The 26,830-nt window shown below is 37.1% G+C and overlaps 1 protein-coding gene across 2 annotated transcripts; it reads right to left on the minus strand.

Moving 5' to 3' along the window:
* Positions 1 to 372: 372 nt before the first annotated feature.
* On the minus strand, positions 373 to 26,830 carry LOC125849034 (nuclear pore complex protein NUP214). 2 transcript variants are annotated; one of them, XM_049529024.1, is made up of 19 exons: positions 26,512 to 26,830; positions 26,219 to 26,427; positions 25,809 to 25,977; positions 20,804 to 20,950; positions 18,012 to 18,139; positions 16,326 to 16,438; positions 15,869 to 16,008; positions 15,591 to 15,753; positions 15,228 to 15,471; positions 14,974 to 15,118; positions 14,564 to 14,892; positions 13,826 to 13,978; positions 12,341 to 12,398; positions 7,557 to 7,690; positions 7,345 to 7,469; positions 6,776 to 7,115; positions 2,978 to 3,179; positions 988 to 2,841; positions 373 to 677 (listed from the first exon to the last, which is right to left on the minus strand). In XM_049529024.1, the coding sequence occupies exons 1-19, from the start codon at positions 26,711 to 26,713 to the stop codon at positions 559 to 561; spliced, it is 4,974 nt and encodes a 1,657-aa protein (XP_049384981.1). In that variant the 5' UTR covers positions 26,714 to 26,830; the 3' UTR covers positions 373 to 558. The 2 variants fall into 2 exon arrangements, with proteins under 2 accessions (XP_049384981.1, XP_049384980.1); XM_049529023.1 differs by having other exon boundaries at positions 14,564 to 15,118.

The following is a 26,830-nucleotide window of genomic DNA, read 5'->3' on the forward strand; positions in this document are numbered from 1 at the left end:
GCCATATTAAGTCTATAGAGCTTTGACACATCAGTTTCATCACAATTTTGCAACAAAACTTGATTGAGAGCTCTACACAACCTAAAATCTACTCATATATTACTTGACATTTATGAAATTTTCTTTTATAATTCTACACTTCGAGCAAACCCCCAAAGAACAAGGAAAGAACGTTTTATTGAATCTAAGGTACCAACCAAAGGAGGGATAGAGAAGGGATAATGCAGTGGGAAAAGGGGAGTTTCCAGAGTCTCAAACCAGATAGAGAGAAGGATAGACATGAATAAAGCTGTATGATAAGTTCAGTTGCTCCAACTCGCCAAGTGCACAAGTAACATGAAATACACAACAAAGAATGCAAAAAGGAAACACTTTTGAGTCAGTCCCATTACTAGGCTTCATCCACAACTAATAATAACACGGATTAACTAACTTCATTACATAAAAGTGAACTGAACCAGAATACAACAATCTACAAGTAAAACATCTATCACATCATCCATTTACCCCTTTGTTTCTTTCCTAAGAATTTTCTTTTCAAAATTTGTGTGCATGGAACTACTTCCTCATCTGCGTGAAGAGTTGAGAAGGTGGTCTTGCAGTAGCTGAACTCCCACCGAATGCAGGGAAGCCACTACCACCACTTTGTTGGCTGCTAAAAGCTCCAAAACCACCACCTTCAAAATTTAGCAGAACAGAAGAAATCAAGTCAACAAGCGTATCATTACCATGTTAAGAACCTATATCAAATATTATAGGTAATATTTCAAATCATTTGAGTCGCACAGTATCTTGTGTGTGTGAGAACAATACTCCTCAGTCACTTTCCAAAAGAAAAACACCGTCATAACAGTTTCATCATTTTTTCACAAGATTCTTCATAATTAAGAATGGACTCACTTCTCTTTGTTGCTTTAAAACTTCACATTTCACTTAAATGTCAATCAAATAGGACTGATTTGGTCGAAATATAGCAGAGCTACATACCTGAAAAGCCTGAACCACCAGCAGTTGGAGCAGCAAATCCACCACCAGCTGCAGCAGCAACTCCAAATCCACCAGCAGATGTGGCAGCAGCTCCAAATCCACCAGCAGATGTGGCAGCGGCTGCAAATCCACCAGCACCTGTGGCAGCAGCAGCAAATCCACCACTGGGTGCAGCAGAAGCACCAAATCCAACACCACCAGAACTCAGACTGGAAAACCCTCCACCAGTAGAAGAAACTCCAGAAAACCCACCTCCGAAACCACCAGCAGAGCTATTGCTCATAAAACCTCCCCCAAAAGAGCTTGCAGATCCCACACCAGTTCCAGGTATTCCAGCACCAAGCTGCCTTGATTGTCCAAAAGTACCAAGAACCGAACCTAAAGCATGCTGCCCTTGTCCAACCTGAGCCGGCTGGCCAAACCCACTCACTGCTGGAGCCTGACTCGTGGAAGTGAGGCAGAAGCTACCAGGAAAGGCACCAAAATTTGCAGGTGCTGATGGTTGAGGTGGCTGTATTGGTTGAAAACTAAATGACGCCGGTCGAAATAACTCACTGCTTGAAGCTGTACTTGTAAATAAGGAGTTTGCTGGAGATGAAGCTTTATTCGGTGACACAACACCAAATGGATTAGGTTTTGTAGAAACTGGAGTAGCAGCAGATCCAATACCAAACCCAGCCAAGTTACCCAGAGCATTCTCCGTCATCTGATTATTCTCAGGAGCTTCCTCTTCCATCTCATCCTCATGGGTGACAACATCTGAACAACCACTCTTCACTGATGGTGGAATGGCAGAAGCAGAAAATGGCTGTCCAGGTATAGAATTCAAACCAACATTTGAGACTTGACTTGATTCCCCACGAGGATGGACCTGACTTGCAGATTTCAAACTGGCTGACTGTTCATTTGTGGAATTTGATTGGACCAAAGGTCCAGCTTGTAAGTTAGACACACTGAAAGATACCACAGGCTGTGAAGCTGGATCTTGTGGTGTATCTATCTTCGTACTTAGATTCGCAAGTGAAGCTGGTCTATCGGAATCTGTATCAGCCTTTTTATCAAGTATGGCAACCAAAGGTCGAGACAGGATTGTTGGGGACTCAGACCTTGTACTATCTGAAGAAGGTGTAATAGGTAAGGAATCCAATTTTTGAGTGCTTGGAAGAGATGAAGACTGCGTCAGAGAAGCTACTGATGATTGAGAGATCTTTTGATTAGAACCTATACTGGCTTTAGAAACGGATTCGAATGATGTCCACGTGGATGATATTGGTGACAACATTGGCTCTTGTGAAGAAGACAAAGATGCTGACGGCATGATTTTTGCATGCGAAGAGGAACTATGTGTTGATTCTTGGGCAGATAATGATATCTCACTACCTTGGCTTTTATTCACAACTTCTGAGTGTATAACCTTCGCAGACAGAGTGAAGGCAGAATTAGCAGCAGCAGCAGTTGGTAAAGAATAGTTAAGACTACTGTTAGATTCAAACTGTGTGCTTCCACTAGTCACCGGTGCATTTTTCCAATCTCTGACAGGTTTGGTGATTCCAGGTTTACCATCAGCATTTGAAGTCTCAATTGTAAACTTGATTGGGGCCAATGTCTGTGCAGGAGGACCTGATAAGTTTGGCTGCTGCATTCTGTTCCCTGATTGCTGAATGGCCCCTGGTCCACCTGTTTGCACAATATCTTTAAGTGGTATTGTGCTTCTACCTGATCTTGTCGCAGCAAGATTGTGAGTATCTACTAAACCATATTGGCTAGTGACTGCAGTCAACTGTGACTCATGCTGCAGTAAAGATACTGGAGAAATCATTGGTGGCGTTTCAGCTGCATGTCTTGGAAGTACATCTGCCCATTGGAAAAAAGAATTTTTAGTGGACTGTTTTGCTGGTATATCATGAAGACCTACATATATTTTAGCAAAATACATTACATCCATTTACTGAGCACACATTCAGCATATTTATTGGTTTAGGTTGGGAACCTTTGCTTCTAACTTGCTGTGGAGAGGTGGAAGAGGCATTAAAGATATTTGATTGAGCAGTCGCTGATCTCTCGCGCATCCTAGACTGGTGATGTTTCTTATCCAGTGACAAAGATGACTTATTTGAAGTTTCCTTCTGGCGATCTTCTTGAAGAACAATCCTTTTCACAGTTGTTTTGGGAGTTTCGAAGCTTGCCCAATTCTGCCAAAAGGTCAAAAAAGATACTGCAAGTTAAGCTTAAAACAAAATGAATGATAAAACTACCACTTGATTATCTAGACATGAAAATGCTAAATACCAAGTATAGTTCTGATGGTACTAATTTAAGGAATGCGACAAGGGAAACTTTAGCACAAGGAATAATGAAGCTCCACGTCTTTGAAAAATAAGACAACAATATTATTTTCCAATTGGAACAACAATTTGAATAGATGCTTAAGTTTGTCCTCTTAATTGCACGTTCCCAACTACATACTCCACACAAATCTGCATAATTTACTCAATGGATTAACAGTCAGCAAAACATAACTATTTTTACTTTCGTGCTTTACTATGTCATCTAGTATTCAGATTTCCCGACTACTTTTGTCTTTCTTTTGCTTTGCAAAATAATTGCGAGTGCATATACCATTGTACTCACTAATTGCTGAAATATGTCACTGACAGTACCTACTTTAAACCAATTACTCTTAGATTATCATCCCAAGTTTAAGATAATACCCATTTCCAACAACCCAGTGAAGGTCCCTGCAATTCCCTACAGGTTATGTGTAGTACTACAAAGCCCAAAATGTTCTGTCTTTCTTTTTGTTCCAAAATATGTACTCCTTAATCCTTATGTCCCAAATTTATGTGACACACTTTCCTTTTTAGTCGGTCCCAAAAGGAATGACATATTTCCTTATTTGACAGATGTTTGATGACACTTATCAACATTTTACCCATGTTGGGTCCCACTTATTGGCAAAAAGTCCACAAAGGTGTACTCTTTTTTATTAATAATTCATTTATTTGAAGGGTGGTTTTGAAACATATCAAAGTCTTCCCATATTTCTTAAATTTTGTGCCCAGTCAAGCCAAATCTGACTTGTGACAAGTCTGCATGTGTCATTAAATAGGCCACAACGACCTTGTTACATGTCAGACACATGTCTTACCTATGCATCTGACATCCCCCAACTGTTGGGCTAATTCAAAATTCAAAATACAGGTCTAACTAATCATGCAGATAATACCACAAACGGCTGGAAATCAAGGAACTACCCAACTGCCGAGGCATGTGCACGGCACACGCAGGTGGCAACCTTCAAATCTGGCGCCAAATGCACACTCTGGCTCCCAACTTCGCGTCTTGCTCACATGCCTGCCTTGTGCATAGGTTCTCCAGTTGTTATGGGTCAACTTTTCCTCATTTGACTCCACACGGCAGTCATGCACCTCGACTTAGCCCTCTTCTTTTTCCATCAGTTTGGTTCAACACTCAGATTATCTATGGCATATGAAATCACAACATAAGGCACGTACAAGAATCGCTTCCCAACTTTATATTTTAACTTGTGCCAAAAGAAGCACACAAAACTCAGCCTTGCAAAGTTCAGCCAACAAAGCCAAATCTGGCCTGTGACATCAAATAGGCCATAACCGCTTGTCACACGCCAGGCACATGTCTTATCCTCTATGCAGTTGGGGGTCCCCCAACTACCAGGCCAATTCATGATACAAGTCTAACTAATCCTGTAGCATAAATGTCTGGAAACTAAAAAACTACCCAACATCCGAACCATGTGCACGGCACACGTAGTTAGCCTTCAAATCTGGTCCCGAATGGCCACTCTAGCGCCTCGCTTCGCACATGCCATGTGTGCAGGTTCTGCACCGCACAACTTGTAATTGGTACCCAATCCCCTTAGCCGTCTGCCTTTCCCAGGTCATAGTCCACACAACTTTGTATTACTCCGGCTGAATTTGTCTGATAGGCTAAAGATACACCCCACCTTCCATGTGAGTTTTCTGAAGTCATTTCATGAAGATGCTAGGGATCCAGCAAGGTTGGCATCCAGACGTGCCCCTCCTGTTGTGCAGTAGCAATATGAGGGAGAGATTGAGAAGATCTTGGATCACCGGACTTTGGGTCATAGCGAGAAGAATCGGCGGATAGAACTTCTGGTTCAATGGAAGGGCAAACCAGTGTGTGATGGTCCAGGTCATAGTCCACAAACTTGTCTCAGCCACGACCATAGCCTTGCCTAGAGCAGCCCTTGTCATGCCTTATTCACACCACCGTCAAGGTCTTGTCATGACCTGCCAGCAGTCTTGCCTCAAGTAAACTTGATCTTAACCGAAGTCATTTGATCATGGCAAGTTAATCATGTAAATCCCTAGCCATCAAGCTAAAGTGTCTAACAAACCTCCCCCACTATATGAGCTTGTCGTCGACGACGAGGCAGAATCTATGTACGCCTTGACTTCGTCTTCAAACTGCCACAATTATGGTCCTCTCTCCCAAGTAAAATCACACACTGGTTTGCCCACCAGAAATTCTATGCGCTGATTCTTTTTGCTATGACCCAAAGTCTGGTGATCCAAGATCTTCTCAATTTCTTCCTCATAGTGCTTCCGCACAACAGGAAGGGCACGTCTGGATGCCGACCTTGCTGGATCCCCAGCATCTTCATGAAATGACTTCAGAAAAATCACATGGAAGGTGGGGTATATCTTTAGCCTATCCGACAGATTCAACCGGAGTCATAGGTGCATGACTTCTTTGTGGAGTTGACCCAGGAAAAGTTGACCCTATAACAACTGGAGAACCTGCGCACAATGCAGGCACGCGGGCAAGGCATGAAGCTGGGTGCCAGAGTAGGCATTTTGGTGCCAGATTTGAAGGTCGCCTGTGTGTGCCACGCACATGCGTCGACAGTAGGGAAGTTCCATGATTTCCAGCCGTTTGTGGCATTGTCAGCAAGATAAGTTACACTTGTTTTTGAATTCAAATTGGCCTTGCAGTTCAGGGATGTCAACTGCATAAGATAAGACGTGTCTGAAATGTGACAAGGTGTTGTGGCCTATATAATGGCACCAACACTGAGTAGCACACCGAAGAAATACAAAAGCTGACCCATTTTCTTCCCAAAATCCCATTTCGCATAATGAAATCAGGGAACTTTCAGTTTACATAGTCATAAACCTTTCCAAGATCTAGCTTGCCAACACTCTTCGTACACTGTGCTTCTTTCTTGAATATACCACTTTGTTTGCCACCCAAGTTGCATCCAAGATCTTCCTACCTTCCACAAAAGCATTTTGTGAAGATGAAACAGACTTTATTCAAGACCTTCTTAAGTCTACTAGAAAGCACCTTAGAAACTAATAGGTCTATAGTCCCCGATGCTCGTAGCTCCCTCCCGTTTAGGGGTAATGCCGATGAATAAAACACTTAAGCTCCTCTCAAACTCCCCTCTTTCCTGGAACTCATTGATGGTCTGAATAATATCACTATTAGCTGTACTCCAACAATTTTGGGAAAAAAAACAACGTAAATCCGTCAGGGCCCGGGACCTTGTCTAATACTACACAACTATACAACACATTGTGTTAAAATTCACTCCCTCATGTGCACAACAAGTGAAGTAATGAAGTTTTAAAGTACTCAGATCAGCAATAAATAATAGCAACAACTATTCATATTGAAATATGATGTTTTATGCAATAAAGCAGTGTCCCACCTAAAGGTGTTCCAGGTGTCAAGTTGGAAATGGAAATTTTATCAGCATCTCAAGAGAAGGTTGGAATATTACCCGATCAAGTGAGTCACGGCGTCTCCTAGCTGTCTCTGGTTCAGAGCTCTTCACAGGACTTGGCTTCTTTCTCCTGGATCGTTCTTTAACAGCAAGAAAGACTGATAATTCCTTGTTAAAAGGTGTATTTTCAGCCTTTTCCCTAGCTGGAGACTTGTAAGAAGCACCATCATAGGATAAACCAATTGTTTCAAACAATTCCTTCCTCATATTCTGACCTTTTGCAGGAGAATCTATGCTCAAATCAGTCATTAGTTTCGAGAGACTTTCAGAAAGCTGCTCTGCTACTACTAGCTGTGTAGTCATTGTATTACGTAAATTGTGCAAGGACTGAAAATTCCTGAAATGCAAATAGCTCCAACATTCACCCTAACTTTAATCATTAAAGATGAGAAAAACAAGGTTCTGGTACAGAGGGAATGCAGGTTGGAGAAGCAAATTTGTTCTTCTCACGAAAAGAAAGTTAGAAGCAATACATGCAATGATATTGAAGTGTTTGCAAAAAGTAGACAATCATAACTAAGATAGACCTAATTGTGTAGCCAAAGAGAACAGGAGAACACCAATACCTGGGTTGTCCAGGCCTGCTCTGGAAACCTCTTTTACTTGTTTGTATCCCGTCAGTGTCACCAAACTTATTCAACTCGAGAGTGTTGAAATGTCTCTCCAATTCAATCAGCTGGCTGGTTAAGCTCTATGAAAAGTAGAAAATCAGAAGTGATGAGGAAAACATTAGGAAGGGAAGGAACAAAAGCATTAACATTGATCATTCTGATGGCACCTTATTAACTTCGTGTACATGTTGCCTTTTTAACTCCAGCTCAGAACATAATTTCTGGCGATTCCAGAGATTCCAATACCGTTCATCAGTAGCTTGCTTAAATATTTCTTCCATGTATACTTTCCTTGCCAAAACTGGAAATAAAAAAATGAAAATAATTATTTTTTAAAAAGAGGATACATAATATATCATAATGATGACATCATTGTCATCAACAATAATAATTACGCCTCAGACCCAAATAAGTTGGGATTGACTATATGAATCTCCACTTTTTGTCATTTCATATCATCATCATACTAAATAAAATAAAAGTGAAAAATAAGTTATATATATCATTTTGTTACTAATAAGTGGCCGCTGTCCCTCGACATGTCTACTTCTAGCTGAGGGAAATTCAATACTTTCTCCGTCTTACTTTTCTTTTTAGTCTGTTATATATTCAAAAATTACGAAAAAAAGTACTATAAACCATATTTAAGACACATAAAAAATCGGTTGATTCTCGAAATTTTATCAATGCCACATAAATTGGGACAGAGAGAGTGACATATATTATCTGAAAATGATGTAAAAAATACTATAAATCACAATAATTAACAACTTAAAATATTTAAAACCATACACAATTTGGTTGACTCTCCATATTCCATCTGTCACATAAATTGATAAATTGGGACATAAGGAGTAACATATTTATGAGCTTGTGCTGGCAACGTAGTTATAATAATAATAATATTAATTCTCTAACAAGTCTTAAACCAATCCTCAACTAGTAGCTATCACTTATATGGTTATTAAATTGAACAGGCAATTCACCTAATGTCTTAGATCACAAGCAGTTTTTTTCAAATAAATGCAGTGATTGTGCTATTGTTATAATGGTTTTTAAGCTCCAACAGCCCAAAACCACTTTAGTGATTGAGAACCCAGTGGTCAATGAAGTGGTTGAGAACCCTGAGGCCTCACATTCAAAACTCAGTGGAGACAAAAAACACTAAGTGATTCTTCCCTTCTGTCCTAGCCTTGGTGGACAGAGTTACTTGGTACCCGTGCTGGTGGGAGGTAGCAAGTATCCCGTGGAATTAGTCAAGGTGTGCGAAAGCTGGCATGGACACCACGGTCATCAAAAGAAGTCTAGATTGATCCAACTCATCTTTACCAAATAAACTTTCAATAGGTTGAGTCATAATTGTTTATCAACTCTCCTCATTTTTACTTGCCCGCACAATCCACCTATTTGACACCCCTCTCTAAGGGTATCTCCAACCCATAGCACAAAATTTTACACTAAAATAGTGTCAACTCCAACCCACTACATTAAATTTCACTAAAAAGAATATTCTTTTATATTTTTCTCTCTCTTCAGTATTATATTATTATATTTTATATTTCATTTATATTTTTTTATTTCATAAAACAAATATTTTCTTCTTATTTTCACCCAATATAATTCACATTCTTTTCTAATACAATCATTTAATATAAAACTATTTGATATTACAATTTTTTTAAAATAATATAAATTGATAGTAAATGTTATACATTATACATATTAATGGATAATATGAATAAAAGTGAAATCATTGATGAATACAATTAAATAAATATTACATAATTATAAAATTTATTTTATTTTCTACATAAATATTCAACATCCAAGATTAGTACGTTGCTCTCATAAATGCTCTATTAATGCACTACGAAGTTCAAAATGAGCATCTTTGCCCTTAGTTTTTGTGTCGAGTTAAAAATTGTTCAAATCGATAATTTTCATCTACTGTCATTTCTACCGTTGGAGTTGGACTTTCCCACGCGTCTTGAATTGGTGCATTAAGATCACATTCATCCGCAACTATGATGTTGTGCAGTATAATATACTAAATTTAAGATTTGAAATAAATATTATAAGGATATTACATAAAAAATAATTAAGTATACTAGGGACTTATAATAATAAAATAATGAAAAAGTGATTTGGTGTTGATGAAGACACTATTCACACAGTGTTGGGTTGTTCCCCAAAACATCAAATTTTACACCAAAATAGGATTTGGTATAAAAAAAGTGTTGGGTTGGAGATGGTCTAAGGTAACTAAACTTGGTGAATGAAGGGTTTTAGGGCATAAAAATAATCTCAGTTTGCACAAAGAATTTGAGTCATTAAAGAAAATCTACGTCTCATTATCATTTCTATTATATTTAGGGGGGATATGAGGTTCTTGGACTATTGCAGTTTGCTAAACTAATACAACTGGTTGTTTAAGTTAACCAGGACCAAAACTAATACAATTGAGTTCTGGGATAGAACTAATGCTACATTGACAAATAAAAGCACAAAAGTATTATATTAGGTAGAAATTCAAGGCCAAAATACACAAGTACTACGAAATCGACAACTACATCTAAGAACAGTCCATACTCACAGAAGAAACTATGATATCTCAACTGCCTCAACAAACTACTAGTGCCTCCAATTTAATTTTAGAAATTTAATAACGGATAATGTTATATGAATGACTTTCAAGAAAAATACTCTTTAACCTTCACCATATTTGGTTATTTTAAATTGTTGAAATCACCTATCTAAGGTATTTTGCATCAGATGTGGGAAAAGAACCTTGGGTGACTTTCTGAGAGACGCAGAATGGAAGAAAGTTGAAATTTTGGTTTACAGTAATTAGGTTTTAGTTCAAAGACGTGGGTCTATTTAGATTGGATTACTCCAACCCGCAAATTCCGCGCCGGCCTAATGTTTTATAAATATTGTTATAACCAGCTACCACCAGCCCCAGCCCTCCCCACCCTGAATTTATATTTCCCCACACCCGCCCTGCATTGCCCTAACTCGCCCCTCTCCGCCCCATTGCCATCCCTAGTCAAGATTTTCAAATTCTCAAACAGTTAGATTTCACAGTTTCTCACCCTGTACATCAAGAATGCACAATTTCTGTAGACTGTAATATTGATGCATTCTCCGTTTTTGCCTGGCTGATTTATGGAGAGTGGCAATACATGACCTCATAGTCTCATACAAGGTATACAAAAAAAGACATTGTTCTGCAAACACACCAAACTTTCAGAATTATATCATCTCTGATTTCTGTTTTTTCTAGAAGTTCCCTCTAACTTACCCACAGAAAAGCAGTACCTTTTCTCCGGAGGAAGAAAATAAGGAGCAAAAACTCCACATGAAATTTGATCTTTTAATGTAAACAATAATCTTCAGAATATTACCTTGGCAAATAAGGTTAAAACTGAAAATACGAGGGAGAACTGATAAATAAAAAGAAAGGAGGTATTCTGCATGGTGGAGCATGTGGGTTATTCAAAACCAAACCCTACTTCATTAACATTCCTAACTAGTTTAAATAATGATGCCTTTTTTTTTAAGAAAAATCATGATACGTATAGTGCTTACATAAGTCTAGAAAAAGCATTTAAAATAGCTGGCAGAGAAATTAAGACACCAAGATCAAATCTCAACCACATTTAACTCATACAAATACGAGTCTCAATGATGGACTGCAGCATTTTGTGCCCGACTACAGTGGTTAATCGGTCAATTTTAGCCAAACTGAGATCCTTAACAAAGACACAGCTTTCAAGAAGCATGCTCTATCGGTTTCTTCCTACATAACCCACCTAGCAAAGACAGGAATAGAACAACAACATACCCAGTGAAATCCCACTAATTCAATGCTTGCAAACAAGCATGACAGAATTTATCTCTACATAATCCGACCAGCGTTGATAAAGCACGGAAGAGAATATACATCTGACTTATAGAGGGAATACCTAAGCAACAAGAAATTAGATCATGGAAAACCCTTCGTGGACGCACGGCAAAAATCTCGCATACCATTACAATTATCAAACTTGTGATTTGCAAATTTGATGGCACCAATTGACTTTTTCCTCCACAAATTGAGACAATCTGTTTATACTTCAACTGAATTTGGTTCTTCTATCCTAAGTTGTTCGGACTCTTCACTTTTGGTGCTACGCCCGTGCCGACACAACGTGGGTGTGGGCGTGGTTGTGGGATCTGTGTCCAGATTTAGTCAACCGAATTTGGTACTTTGACCAAAATCGACGGAGAAATCTGGCACAGATGCAATGAATTTTGTATTTTAAAATAAACTACGGTGAAATTGAAGAAATTGGGATAGCATGTATATAGAAATTTTTTAGTCAGTACTTTTCCTTTTATCACCTTATGGGATTCTCTTCTATTTTTTCCCCGGAATACCATGTAAGTTTTCCACGTAATGTCTCATAATTTAGTCATATAACTCTATTTTTAGATGCTTGAATTATTTTTAGTCAAATCCCTGCACCTGCATACGTACCTAAATCCATATCCCTAAATCTTAAAATTTAGATCATCAATGATCTCACCTCTAGATCTGCATCAGTATTAGACATCCACACCCGAGTCTGATCAATTTAGCTTCTATCCACTCAGTCATAGACATGGCATGAAGCAAGAAGAAAGTCCGCGTAAGACAGCGACTTCCCAACTTTATGAGGTGTAAATTGAAATGTAAAGATGACAATTCACAACTTTTTAGAAGTGTAACACTTCATTTCCAGATCTTGTAATGATTTAACACACAATAGGAGTAAGAAGAACGTTTTATTAATTTGTCTTGTTAATGCTTCATCAATTCTTTGTCGTGATTCTGATGTCTACATCAAATAAATGATTAACAATAAATAGGAGAACATGGGAATAACAAGTCAGCCTATTTAATTTAGTGGACAGGATCAGGGATATATACCTTGTACTGTCTTATCAAGCAGAAGCTGGACCTCCCCAAGTTGCTTATCCATTACTGCCTGCAATTAGAAGAAGAAAAAATTCTAAAACTCATGCAGCTGTAATTCTGGTAGGAAGTGAAAATACACAGACAATCCATCCATTTATTGCACAGAGGCTTCTGAAACTTTCTCCAATTGACGAAGATTCTGCTCAACTTGGATAATGACTAGCGCTTGCTGATTGACAAAACACTAAACTCAAATAACAAGAGGATGCACTCCAGAACAATTGCCTTCTTTCTTACTAAAAAAAAAAGAAGGAAGAAGAGTTTGAAAGTAGACAAATCATTCACCACAGGTATCTCAAATTTGGTTTTATGGGCTTCAATTCTTTTCATATACTCCTTTTTCCTGTTTTAGAGACTATTAGGGAGAATATCAAGGGAAAAGAGAGCACCCAAGGAGGAAGTAAAGGAGTAAGAAGAGATAAACTTCTATGGAGAGGGGAGGGAGATGCATAACCACAATATCAAGAGAATTTTCACAACATATTGATTAAAGTAGTAGTCCTCATCCATTTGTGACTTATTCAATTCCTTTGCAACCATACTAAGTTTTCTTCCCAAAACTTGACTTGTTTCCTATTTTTTTTTTTGAGATTGGTAATTGTTACTTGTTTCCTATTTTATAGCTGGAACTAATTTTTTATGACCATAATCTTTTGAAAGAATGTTCAATACGTTTCAATTTGGACATTGGTTATTGGTACAAGTTGTAATTCTGCTCTATATGTAGCAGTTATGTTTTACCAAAAAATGGATGTCCAAAATGAGGACCAATCGATGATTGAATACCATTGAGAGTTGATAAGGCAAACTTATCAGTACAGATTTTGCAACTAGTTAAAAGAGATTTTGAACAGTACATTAACAGAACCTATAGAAATTCTGTTTTCTGTAAGCAAAACATCTCTGAGGAAATTTCTACAAATTCAGAAAATGCACATATCTAGACAGCCAACGTACAGATCCAGAATTTTGTGTAATTAAGCTTTCGATAGCAATAATAGAGCATGAGCAACAAGCACCTTCAACCTAGCATCAACTTTTACCAACTAGGCAACAACAGAATTTTCATGAAACAAGGTTCTAAGTGTGGATAGAAATTACAAGCAAGCAAGATCATCAACTACTACAAAGCAACAGTAGCAGTGCCTTCTACTGATCTTAAGACAGAGTTCCAGGTTCAATCCAGTTTAGGACTTTCATGATTATATTTTATTGGATGAAGTACTTAATTTTGAGATGTATGCAACTAATAGCAAGATTAACAAAAAAACTTTATGTTTAAGTGAATAAACCACCCACAAGTTACTCATGAAAAAAATAATAAAGGGGAATTACAGGAAAAAACAGCAAGCCAGGGAGAATAGGAAGGATTGGCATTAAGAAACGTGGCATCATACCAGATATCAGATGAGATAGAGAATAAATATGAAAGCTTACTCTCCATATCCTGCATTTCTCTGAAACACTCTCTATACCTTCCTCCAATGCCAAAACTGAACTGCTGTGAGCACGGATGGAAGCATCTCTAAACCCACCTTCACCTTCTATACCTTCTAGAAGATCATCCAATTTCCTGGCCATCTCTTCAACCTTGAGGGAAAGGAAGAATATGACATGATTAACCATGTTCCAGTACCTCGTTGAAAAGGTTCAGATATACTACTTCATAAATATAAGCAATTTCAAGTATACTTGTCAGATCAACAACAACACATACCCAATGTATTCAGAAAATGCATCCCACCATGTAAATCCGAGAAATTACACAGGATAGGGGAAGATAAAAAAACACAATTGGGAAGACGCAAATTAATCATAGGAGGAGAATATGCTAGCATATACGAAGATCCAGGTTCAATTGAGAATATATTAATCGTTTCAATTATGCATAACCAATTAGTAAAACTATATTGGCAGAAATTGAGGAAACTAGCTTACTGCTAAAAGTTGAGAAATTAACAAATCCTATCACACCAAAAGGGCAGACTGAAAATATGGGTCAGGGAGGAGACTTCCCATAATAGATAAAAGAATGCATTTAAGATTCCAACCAAAAATGATGATAAATGAAAAAGATACTGAAGAAAAAGAGAGCATGTTGATATGTTGATACAGGATACAAGACACACACACAAGCACACTCTACCTTTACATTTCATCCAAGATAAAACTTACATCATGGAATTGCTGTAATGGAGTTCCTTCACTTGTCTCCCTGGTGAAGTGCAGCTTCGAAGGCTCCGACAGAAAACCTTTCTGTGATTGCAACATTGAGCCTGGAAAAGCAGGTGATGATCCAATACTCCCAGCTCCTGCCATGGCTCTTTGCTTGTAAGAACTGATTGATACTGAAGTTCCAGCTTTCTCATTTGCGCTAGAAGAATTTTTATCAGGAGAATCAAAATTTCTTCTTGGAACACCACTGAATGGTGTGGATGCAAGTGTTTCATCACTTTTTGAAGAAATGTGAAGTTTGCTTGACTGTGATGAAGCAGTAGAAAAACCTGTTGACATTATCTTTACAGGTAACTCCATGACACCGCCAGTTCCAGCACTTGGCCCAATTGAACGGATGGAAAAATTACCTAAGGAACTTCCTGAGAAAGAAATTGTACCAGGTTTAACTTCAGCTACTTTTTCAGTTTCTTGTGTCCTAAAATTATTCACACCTCCAGCATCCACAGACACAAATGTTTTGGATGCAGACTGCTTCAAATTTGCACCTTGGTTCTGCAAAAAGTTAAAGAATGTTCAGACTCTGCCAAGATTAATTATCATAGAAGATATCTTTGCTTCTTGCTGCTTATAGCTTTCCCACTAATGAGAGAGGTTTGCTTACCTGATTTGTGGTTTTAATCGCTTCTTCTGAGCTAAATTTCTCTGCAACGGATGATTGAGCACTTGTGGAAAAAATTTTGTGACCTCTGTCTATTTCATGGGGTTGCAGTCCTGAATCTACGTGGTTGATTTGCTTCCTAGCACTGGAAGATTCAACTAGCAAATCTTGTGATGATGCCACTATATAAGTCTTGTTTTTCTCTTCAAAATCAGTAGATTGGGGCGACACTGAAGCAGCAGTAGCACTACAAAGACATTTAAATTCATTCATAGCTTTCAGAAAAGATTATCAATGTCGGGCATAGAAATCAGTTCAAACCATTGAAAAATAACCTCATATAGGTTCAAATAGCTGGGGAATTACCTAGCAAAATGAAAAATGGAAAGCCTTCCATCATTGGTAAGACAAAGGAGAAGGCAACATGGTGAAACTTCTTTTTCTTCTTCACCAAGCAATAGTTTAATTTCCCCATTTTGGGAAACTTTGTCAATGGCAAGTCCCAATATCAAGATATCATCACCAATGTCTGAAACCAAGACAAAATATTGTAGTGTTTTAGGAAAACTCGTATAAAGAAAGAAGCAAACGGATTTTGACAAGCATAACAAAGCAATGTAAAACTGAAAGAAAGCTTAGATCACCATGAGCCTCAATCTTTGGAGACCAATTATCATTCAAAATTTCAATAATTGCAGCTTCATTCTTTGTATCACCAACTGACCATCCAAACAGCAGTATGTGCTGATCCAAATTCTTCCTATTAGCCACAAATGCCAGCTGACTGTAATTGAATAGCAAAGAAGACTTGATCAAGAATCCCCTTTTGCAGAAGGTGGAAAAGAAAATTGGAAAGTGATATACATTAGTCAGCAATCAACAGAAGACACTGGAAAGTGAAATTCAAGTATAAGATAACATTTACAAAAGATGAGATAACTGAATATAAACACTGTGAATTGAAAAGAAAATTGAAAAGTGATTTACATTACTCAGCGAACAACAAAAACACTGGAAAGTGAAATTTGAAAGGAACACTTTAATAAAATCCAGATGCAGAAAACCTATCAATTATCATAAAGGCAAATTAACGATACATACTGTTGATCCAAATAGCTCGAGAAGAGATGAGGTCCACTACATGAAGGAACTGCATCGTAACGGAAGTCAAGAAATACATCCCTAAAGGACCTTACAACTGGCTTAGCTGACGGCTGCAAAGGGGAAAAAATAACTTAACTGAAAAAGAAGAAACATAGCAAGTAAGCATGTAATAAATTGCTTACAGTACAAACATAAGAGATCATTCTAACAATTCAATGAAGACCTAACGGAAACAAATCTCAAGATTAAAATACAATCCCTTCACTCCGACAGAAAATGTTACGAGATCGGGATATGTGATTTTGCCTGAAGGAAACAAATCTTAATCATTAACTCCCTCTGGGGTATTTTCTATCAACTATAGTAGCACTTGAGGGTGGAGATTAAGGGCATCAACACCGCATGGTCTCGACTGTCAAGGTCATTGCCAAGTGTCTGATCTTCGAACCTAAGTTGCTGCAGATGTGTCTGCATGTGAACTCTCTTGCTCTTCTAAACAACTAAGAGCTTTGTGTGTTCTTTTTCTTATGTATCTTCTTTAAGCAGGGGAGCGTCTGGAATCCTGTTTTAGCTTCCTATTTTCTCTTTGTACTTGCTTCATTTGTCAAACCTTTTTGCTTTTAAACACTCAGTATAGATGGGCAATACTACAAACAAAAACTCATGATCACTGATCATAAACTAAAGTTTTAGGTGGCATGGTCCGACCTTGTTGTAACCTTTCCGTTCTAACAATGGACATATTTGAACTTGAAATCATGTCAGGAAAAGGCCGCAGCTATGCCAGGATTTTCTAGGACAATTAGTCTAGTATAGGAAAAGGCTATTTAATGTTTCACCAAAAATAACATATAACCTTGAGATCTTCAGAATTTTTGGAAAGCTCTGTAATGCTCACCATTCTCTCCAAATTGCTCAGATTTATATAGAATGAAAGTGTTGTGAATTGATGGAGGAGCACAAGTACAATGTCAAAAGCAAATTAATCATGGAATTACTACCCTTTTTTTATACTCGTGGTGTCAAGAGCCTGTGTGCACCTCAACTAATTTCACGGGGTACCTGCTACTTCCCACCAAAACAGATACAGGGTAACTATGTCCATCAAGGCTTGGACAGATGAAAGAAATCACCTAGTGATTTTTTGCCTCCGTTAGGATTTAAATGGATGTTTTCTACCCAATTTTATTATATAAAACTCCTCCATCAGCACACAGCTAAAAAATAAATATAATACCAACACCATCAAGGCATTAAAATACTAGAACCCCAAGTGTTGAGCATAAAATGGGACAAGCCCTATTTTAAAAGACATCTTTGCTCCAGTTTCAAAAAAAATAAAAATATCAGTCTCAGTTTCAAAAAAAGGCATTTTTGCTCATCTATCTGAAGCAGCAACAGCAAAGACACTGCACAAAGGCCTTCTTCACTGTATCACCCCAAGTTGACAATATAACAGGCCTCATAGGAAAAAGCTCATCTAGCCAATTACTTTTTTCTTATAGGTACTCATCTAGCCAATTACATAAGAGATATTTTGACAAATCTCTCACCTCGGATTTCTAAAAATGTACCACATGTCAGACACATACTATAACAAACTCTGCTACTAAAGAACGTACATCAAATTATGAACAATGAAATACAACAGTAGATTCTCTGCAATTCAAATCATCCACTTACATTAGTTATTCTTCCATTCTCACTTGTGATGACTTGCACCGCATAATTTTCCTCCTCTTCATTGTCATCATTAACTTGAAGACATCCAATTATAATACAATCAGGACGAATCCATCTGACAACATCCACTAATTGAAACAACAGTCAGTTAACGTATAATACATCTACAGATAGGTTAATGGATACGAAAATTTAACTAACTGATGCTGAATTGGCAGAAATTCATTCGCAACAACCAAGAAGCGGAGGCTTTTCAACAATTTTGAAATTTTAGTCAGTTTGAAGTTAGAAAGGCGAGACTCTGAGAGATGCTATACCAAGCATGGGTGCGGCAAAAGCCCTAAGGCGCAAGGCATAAACCCCACAAATATTAACTCTATAAGAAAAATACAAAAATGTGAAAAGACATTACAAATAGTAAAAATTCAAAACACTGCAGACAGTACAGGAAAAATAATATAGATTTATAACAATAGTAGCAATATACTTATGAACAATACAGAAGTAACAAACGGTCATGAAAGATAAGTAAATAAACATCATAACAGCATAAATGGCATAAGATTTAGAACATCAATAGCACTACCTAGCTTGTGATTTAAAATATTCTACACACCTCCCTTATTTTGACTCTTCAGGGACAAAATATTTAGCCTACTCATTAGCTATTGCAAAAATTTAGTTATTTGACTAATCTTCCCTTCTTTAGTTTTTTAAAGTTTACTCCACATTTAATAATTAAATTCTATGAATGTTTTCTTTTACCCAAAATACCTCTCTTTTTTTCAAAAAGCTGTCATTAAAGGATGATCCTAATGATTCCTCTTTAGCTATTTTCACTGCAGAAATTACTATTCCTCCATTTCTTTGTAGATGAAAACATAAAGAACTACAAGATGAGGAATCCAGCAATCTTCATGAAGATATGTTAGCTCAAGAGGGGAGGATTGCCCAAAGACCATATAAGGTGACCGCCCATCCCTTTTTCATTTGATGTAGGACTCTTCAACAGTGAAGTGTTTCACGCATGTAGACACACCTCACAGAAGTTCCAATTCAAAACTACCCCATTTTTGGATTTGTATTGATGGAGGTAGCAATGGACAGAATGGATATTTCTTTCTTTTCAAACAAGTCCAACATTTTAACATATAAATAGACAACTTTAACCAAACACAGGTTAGCTCACACCTATATCAGAAATTTATATGGCAATAGCAGATCTACAAAGCTAGAAATCTAGAGAAACTAGAACCTCATTACAAAAGCACTATAGGGGTGTCAAAATGAGCCCAAATATAGGTAACCCATCCAACCCACCTAGAATTCTACGGGCTCAAGATAATTTGAATTGGGTTCAATCTCAAACCATTCAAGCCTTAACCCATTTTTAAAGAATCTTTAATTGAGTCCAATTTAATATCCAATTTCAACCCATTATAAGACTCTTTATTTGCATTAATATAATGTATGTTCTCATATTGAAGGTATGAATTACTATCTATTTTATATCTTCTAGGATTTATCTATCCATTATTTTTGTTATTTTCTTGGGTTGAAATTCAAATTGTGGTTATAAAAGTAAGGATGTTGTTAGATGGTCACACAGTAAGGATGGGATCTTCACAGTTGGCAGGGCATATAAAAAGGAGTGCAACTCGCAAAGTAGCAGATACCAGAGTTCATGGAAAAATATCTGGAGGACTGCAGCACCAACAAAAGTTAAATGTTTTACTTGGCTGGTCATTAGAAAGGCATGCTTGACACATGAAGTCTTGAGGAAGAAAAGAAAGATCATACTTCCGTGGTGTTCTTTATGTGGAAAGACAGGGGAAACTACCCGTCACCTATTCTTACATTGTACTTTCGCAGCACAAATATGGTCCATGTTTCTCAACTTTTTAGATGTGAAATGGACTATGCCCGAACATACAGTTGATTTACTTAGTTGTTGGATCAGGAGAGGAGGTAGCAAGAGACAGAAGACCTGGTGGAATTTGATTCCACATTGCATTTGGTGGACAGTGTGGAAGGAGAGGAATAGTAGGAATTTTGAAGATATATCCAATTCCATTAACAAGGTTAAATGGAATTGCATTGTATCTCTATATTTTTGGTGTAAAGAGATAGGATTAGAGGATTCAGATCAACTTTTTGATCAACTTTTAGAATTCTTAGGATCCTTGTAAGTATTATGCTTTTTGTTCTTTTCTGAATTTTTAAAGGTCCCCAGCATATCCTTAATGCTATAGAATACAATGTTTACCAATTCTCAAAAAAAAAAAAAAAGTTAAATAACAATATGTAAAAATTATTGAGATTAAGCGGGTCAAATTGGGCGGGTCATAACCCAACCAGATGTTTACCCCATTTGAGCCCAAAGTAAACTTTGGCGGGTCATGACCCAACCCAATTTCTATTTCAACCCATTTTAATATCTCCAATTTCAACCCAATCCGCCCATTTGACTCCCCTAAAGCATTATATCTATTTAGCGAAATTAAATAGTTTTCAGATGAACAATTGACATCGCTCATCTCACAACCTAAACCACTAGAAAGATTTTTTCAGTATTCGCTTATATCTCCCTGCAGATGTTTCTTACCTAATTCTTTTTAAATAGAAGAAGCTAAAAAGCAACATAATAGCAGAAGCTTACTACTGAAATCTATTAAGCAAGAGCATTATACAAGAATTGGATGCATAAGTTAAAACTTGAAAAGATTTCGTTTGTACTTAGCTCACTGAAATACCCTGAAATAACATGCCAAAAGCACAAAAATATAATATACCTTTGATAACGTATTTGGCATTAAGATCATCAAGCAGCGACTTAAATGATAGTAATATGCTGAACTTCTCCTCAAACGTTGATGATAGAATGCTAACCAAATTCTTCCTTGTTATGGCAATAAATTCACCATCCGGACTCCACCCAACTATACAACATAATGAAGCTAAATAAGTACAAGCTCAATACACATAAAATTCAATAGATGTAACTTGTAAATCAGATCATGAAGTAGTTGAAAGTTTGAAATTATAGCTTATCAAGCATATTCCCCTGCCTCCTAAAAGCAAAAAGAAAACACCCATCAGTCACTTCATAATTCTTGCTCTATACTGCCTGATAACTACAGAGAAAGGTGATTGAAGCTACTGCTGCAGAAAAAAAAAAACACACCCTATGTCACAATTTATGCGGCAGTATTTGACTGGGTATGAAGTTAAAGAGCGAAAGAAAGATTTTTGGAACTTGTGTTTAAAAGAAGTCATAGACATTTGTGTGACTATAATCATCTTATTGATGGTAAAATGGGAAATTTAAAGTAAACTATTTCTAAATAAGGAAGTACAACATTTTTTTAGGACAGACTAAAAAAGTATATATGCAATATATATTGGGACAGAGGAGTATAAAAAGGGCAAAACGCATAAACGATCGCTTGAAGTTGCCACCACTTTTCATTTAGACACCTCAACTAAGGCATTTACCTATTAGACACTTCAATCTTAGTCAACGTGTGATCCAGCTAATTACATTATTCAACACGGTAAAAAAGAAAAGTTTTAAACTGAATCTCACTGTCACTAATCAATAAAAATTTACGTGTTTTGACTTAATAAAAGAGTCACATTTGCAGGTAAGGGAGTAAAAAGAATCTAATGGAAAAAATTAAGATGGCATGATCAAATCATAAGGAGGTGTGTCGAAAAGCGAAAAGGTTAGACCGGAGAGTAAGAAATCAATATAGTCATCTAGCCAACATTGAGAATCTATTGATGACTCTTCCATTTAAAGAAGACCAGAATCGGTGGGGTGTAGTTGATGGAACCATTAGGGTGGAGTGAGTGAAGAAGACAGAAGACGAGATGAAAAACACTCTCCATATCCCAATCATTTCAGATGCCTTCTGAAGTGCAGATTCCATGCTTGACCAGTCCACATTTGTAATCATGACTACTTGCCTTGTAATTTTTGTTTGGTTGCCATCATACCCTCATTGCTGATGAATGCAACTTTACCATTCTCAGAAAAAGAAAAAAAAACATCTTCCATAGCATATCTTCACTAGATGCAACTTCCATAGCCACTTCACCATCAAACTCTAATTTTTCTTCTTTAAATTTCTGATCCCCATATCTCATTTTCCCTTGCACACTGTTAATTCCACCCATTTAACCAGGTGGAACTTCTTCTTATATTCACTACCCTTCTACAGAAAATTCCTTCTCGCTGCATCCAGCCTGTTGATCACACTAGCAGGAACTAGAAAAATGGACATCATGCAGGAGGGAAGTGCATCCAGTACACTGTTTATAAGAGTCAACCTACCTCCGCTAGACAAATATTGACTCTTCCAATTTGAGCTTCTTTTCACATTTCTCCCCCACTCCATTCAAATCCCTTTTTGTTTTGCTTTTGGCACCCAGGGGCATGCCAAGGTAAATGGTTGGAGGTTCACCTACTTTACCACCTAATTTCTCTGCCAGGAACTCCAGTTGAGTTACTTCATTATGGGGTATATAAAACTCTTTCCCAGTTAATGTGGAGTCCGAACACTGCTTCAAAAATGATGAATATCACTCTCAGCATCAGAATTTGTTCCTTCTCTGCTTCACAAAAAACTAAAGCATCAGCAGCATACTGGAGATGTGTTATCTCCTGACTGTCTTCCACACCTGCTTGGAATCCTTTTATCCAACCCCTTAATTTTGTTCTGTTAAGCATGTTGCTCATTCCTTCCATTGCTAAATAAACAGGAAAGGAGATAGGGGATCTCCCTGCCTTAGTCCCCTCTGAGAAGAAAAAAGGAGTCCTGTTGATTAAAACTGAGAACCTTACAGTGCTGATGCAATGTTTGATCCACATCATCCATCTTGTGCCAAACCCCTTCTTTGCAGCATGTGAATGAGAAAGTTCAAGATCAAGTGATCATATGTTTTCTGGATATCCAGTTTGCATAAGATACCTGGCTTTAGGTTTTTGTCTCCTTTCCACACAATCATTGGCAGTTAGGATTGCATCCATAATATCCCTTCCCTTGACAAATGTCATCTGCTGTCCTCTTGTCTGTGAATGACCTTCCGAACCTCTCTGACCATAGTTTAGCAATGATCTTACAGACTCCCCCAATTAGGCTAATGGGTCTAATATTATTTAGCTCCACTGCTCCCAGCTTCTTGGGAATTAAAGCCACAAAGGTTGCATTTATGCCTTTTTTCAAAGAGACCTGTTTCATGAAAATTCTTGATTGCAGCAACCGAATTTCCCCTGATGTTTCTGACTATCATCAAACGATGTTTCTCTGATAAGAATTTTAATTGTAACTAAAACCTAGTGATGTGGTGACATGAAGTGCTAACCGACTGAATCAACTAGAGTTAAAAACAAAAACAAAAACTTAGTTTTAGGCCAGAGGACTCATTCAACCTAATAGACAATTGTGAAGTGTGATCTGATGGAAAGAAGAAGATTTTTGTTAGTAGACCAACGGTTGACAACAACAATATGTTCTTGATATGAAAAATCCTCATTTTAGCACTTCATAAGAATGAGCACGATATGTATTCGTGGAGAAAATGCAATCAACTAAATGAGTACAACACATTACAAAGTTTCAGCATATACGAAGTGTTCATTAGAATTTTTTTATGTTTTTGGACATTTTATTTTTAAGAAGTTACTTTTTTATGTTTTTTGATAGGCAAAGTTCATTAGAATATAATTGGTGTGGCCAGGGGGAGATGTCACTGATTACACCTGAACACAGCCAAGATGCAGGTTGGTCGTACATTGCTAACAAGATATTGGAATTAATAGAGAATGAGTCCAGCAAAGGTTAGGCCCCGCCCTTCAACCAGTGAATAAGAGTTACGAAAAGATAGCAACAGTGGGAAAATGGGCAAAGTTGAAGCAAACATTTTGTAAGTACAAAGTTTGACAAACATAGATTTATTGGTGGAAAATATTAGCTGAAGGAGAGTAACAATTATTTAAGCAGATGCTATATATCCCTGATTGACAGTGATCCAAAGATGAACTCAACTGGGAAGTTCCAACAAGAACTAAAAGCCCATTTGGACATGATTTCAAATATCAGTGATTTGAAATCATGTTAATTTGAAGTTGAAATTTTATTTGGTCATGCAATTTGGATTTCTTAAGTTGTATTTTTCCCCATAAACATAAAAGACCTACAATTTTGAAGATATTAAGAGTTTTTTGGATGGGATTATAGCTTTTGGCTTATTTTTGACTTAAGTGCTTAAAAGCACTTCTTTATTTTAGCCAAATACTACAAAAGTGCTTAAAAGCACCTAAAATAAGTCAATCCAAACCGTTTCTATAGCTTCCCCAACTCTTATACAATCTTATCAAAGGAGCAGATTATAGTTCATAAATAAGGTATGGGAATATCTTCATGTTCCTTTTATAAATAAATGCTTGCGATTACATGTTATTAAAACTTTAAATACACATAATATTACAAAGATCCACTAGTCAACCATAGTAGTAACTAGCTATTCTTTAATATAATCCTTACACATGGAACGGATAACCTCTTCACATCGAGCATTCTTTTTGCAAAATTTCAAACGATGGTGTCTTTTTACAAAATATAAACTTTACAATCAACTTTTACATTAAAAAAAATTGAAATCTCAACCTAGAATTTAATTCTACTTTTTGGAGACTTCAGGATATGACACTGAAGTTGAAATTTGTGCAGATTTCATTAAAAAAATGCTGATTTCGAATCAAAATTTGAATCAGGATCCCAAATCCTATGGCCAAAGGCCTGTCCTACTAGGAGACAAATATGAACATGTAATTCCCACTTGAACTTCAATCAAGAGCTAAAGCAAAAAAAAAAAAGATGTCTGAAATGATATTGAAAGTGTCAAGAACTTTTTCTAGATTGGTGGTCACTGTTAATTGCATGTCATTATAAAAAACTCAGACCTCGACATGTTATCGGATTTTCCTCTCAATTTATGGTTGAATTCATTCAAGACCATACAAGACATTTGTGGAGGCTCCCTAAAACCAAATGAATATATCTGAAATTTATCTCATCAGATTTATTTCACAAAGACTTGGTAAGGTAATGAAAGAAAGATGGACAAGTACACTAGGAGAAGCGGAGTACAACGAAAAGTTGTATGTCGAGTTACAAAAAATGAATAGCTCCTGAACTCCTAATGTTTGGCCCTAAGTCCAGAATAATCAAGCTGCAGCAGGGAAAAAATAGAAGAAACATCTGATAAGACACAAAAGCAAAACACCCAACCCATTAATATTTGATCTAGTAAAGAGGGATCAAATCAGTCAAGTTCTTTGGCAAACTTAGGGTTCTTGGAGTAATTGAAGTCTATAAATGATATAAATGTTTTCATGGAGTTCATTGGCTCCCCAATCCCTACATAACTAAGGAAAACATATTCTTAAGTGTTTTTGTATGCTCGTATAACTAAGGGGAACACACTCATGTGTGCTTACATATATCAACCCACAATTGGTGTTATTTTGCAAATAAAATAACCATAGGTATAGAGTAGCTTTATGTCTTCATCGAATCAGAACCCCACATGGAATTCTATGGACAGAAAAAGTTCAATCAATTCTATGAAATTTCTGAATTAGAAACCTGCTCAAATAGTATTATCTCAATTTACTAGAGACCTTTACAGTTCCTGCACCTTTTATGGAAAAAGCTAAGCAAAAGATACAACAGAACACAGATAGCAAAGCCCTCAATATAATCAAGAGGAATAGGGATAAAGGAAACATACAAGCATCACAATCGTCCATAACTTCTTTAATGGGGCTTTGACCAACCCCGCTATACAACTTTCCATCACTTGTGAGGACAACATAAACCTTTTCTGCCTTTTTAGCCCATTGCATATCCTTGATGATACTTGAATCATTGAGAGAATGAGAAAAGGCTGGTGTTTGGTCCTATTAATTAGCAATACAAACAAGATTGAAGGGCATCAAATTTTCATTACTGCTAAATTGATTAGTTATTTTTATACATCAATGCCTTATTAATAAGTTAAAACAAAAATGCATCCAAATTACTTGCTGTCAAGAACAAGTATTCAAATACACTGACCATATCCCTAGAGACATTTAAAATACATTGTAAAGAAGCAATACGTTCCATGTAAAGTTGTAGTTTGGAAGCAAATTAAAATACCTTGTAAAGAAGGGCGCTAACAGGGTAGAAATGGATTTTATTGCCAACACAAGCGGCAAGCAAGGATTCATCTCCAGACAATGCAAGTATGGAAACTTTTCCGATAGCAACATCTACAACACTCAATTGCTGTATAGAGGAACCAGTACCTTTCTCTTTAATCTCTTCCGCAGATGTCATAACCTCCTTTGTTCTCGCAACACAAAACCCTGTCAAAAAGAAAACTTAAGGTGATTCATCTGAGCTGTGTAGTACACCGTGGAATAGTCAGACCAAGTTATAAAGAAACTGACCATTGGAGTGTGCAACGAAGAGAAGGCGAAAGCGTTCGGAGACGACTAAGGGTTGCAAAGGAGGACATTCATTTTCGATATCAAAGGAAGAATCTTCGCCGGATTTTATAGGGACGGGTGTTCCGATTCTGGAGAAACGATAATTTTTGGAGCCAATTTGGTCTCCTTCAATCTCTTCTTCCAATTGGATTGAAGCAGACATTGAAGATTGATTCTACGGGAGAAACTGGAAATGGAAGACTGCAAATTGAGTTTATAAAGCAAAATGGGCACAGCTTTTTCTCTTCTGTTATGTAGAGGGAGGAAGAACTCGGAAGTG

This window comes from Solanum stenotomum, chromosome 12 (assembly GCF_019186545.1).
Source record: "Solanum stenotomum isolate F172 chromosome 12, ASM1918654v1, whole genome shotgun sequence".
NCBI lineage: Eukaryota > Viridiplantae > Streptophyta > Magnoliopsida > Solanales > Solanaceae > Solanum > Solanum stenotomum.

Excerpts from the sequence above, each read along its gene's own strand:
- LOC125849034 (XM_049529023.1), bottom strand. The coding sequence starts at position 26,713 with ATGTCTGCTTCAATCCAATTGGAAGAAGAGATTGAAGGAGACCAAATT. Across the intron at positions 15,472-15,590 it reads TCCATTTTTCATTTTGCTAG|TGCTACTGCTGCTTCAGTGT; the intron begins GTAATTCCCCAG and ends ATGTCTTTGTAG. Across the intron at positions 2,842-2,977 it reads ACAGCAAGTTAGAAGCAAAG|ATGTACTTCCAAGACATGCA; the intron begins GTTCCCAACCTA and ends TCCAATGGGCAG.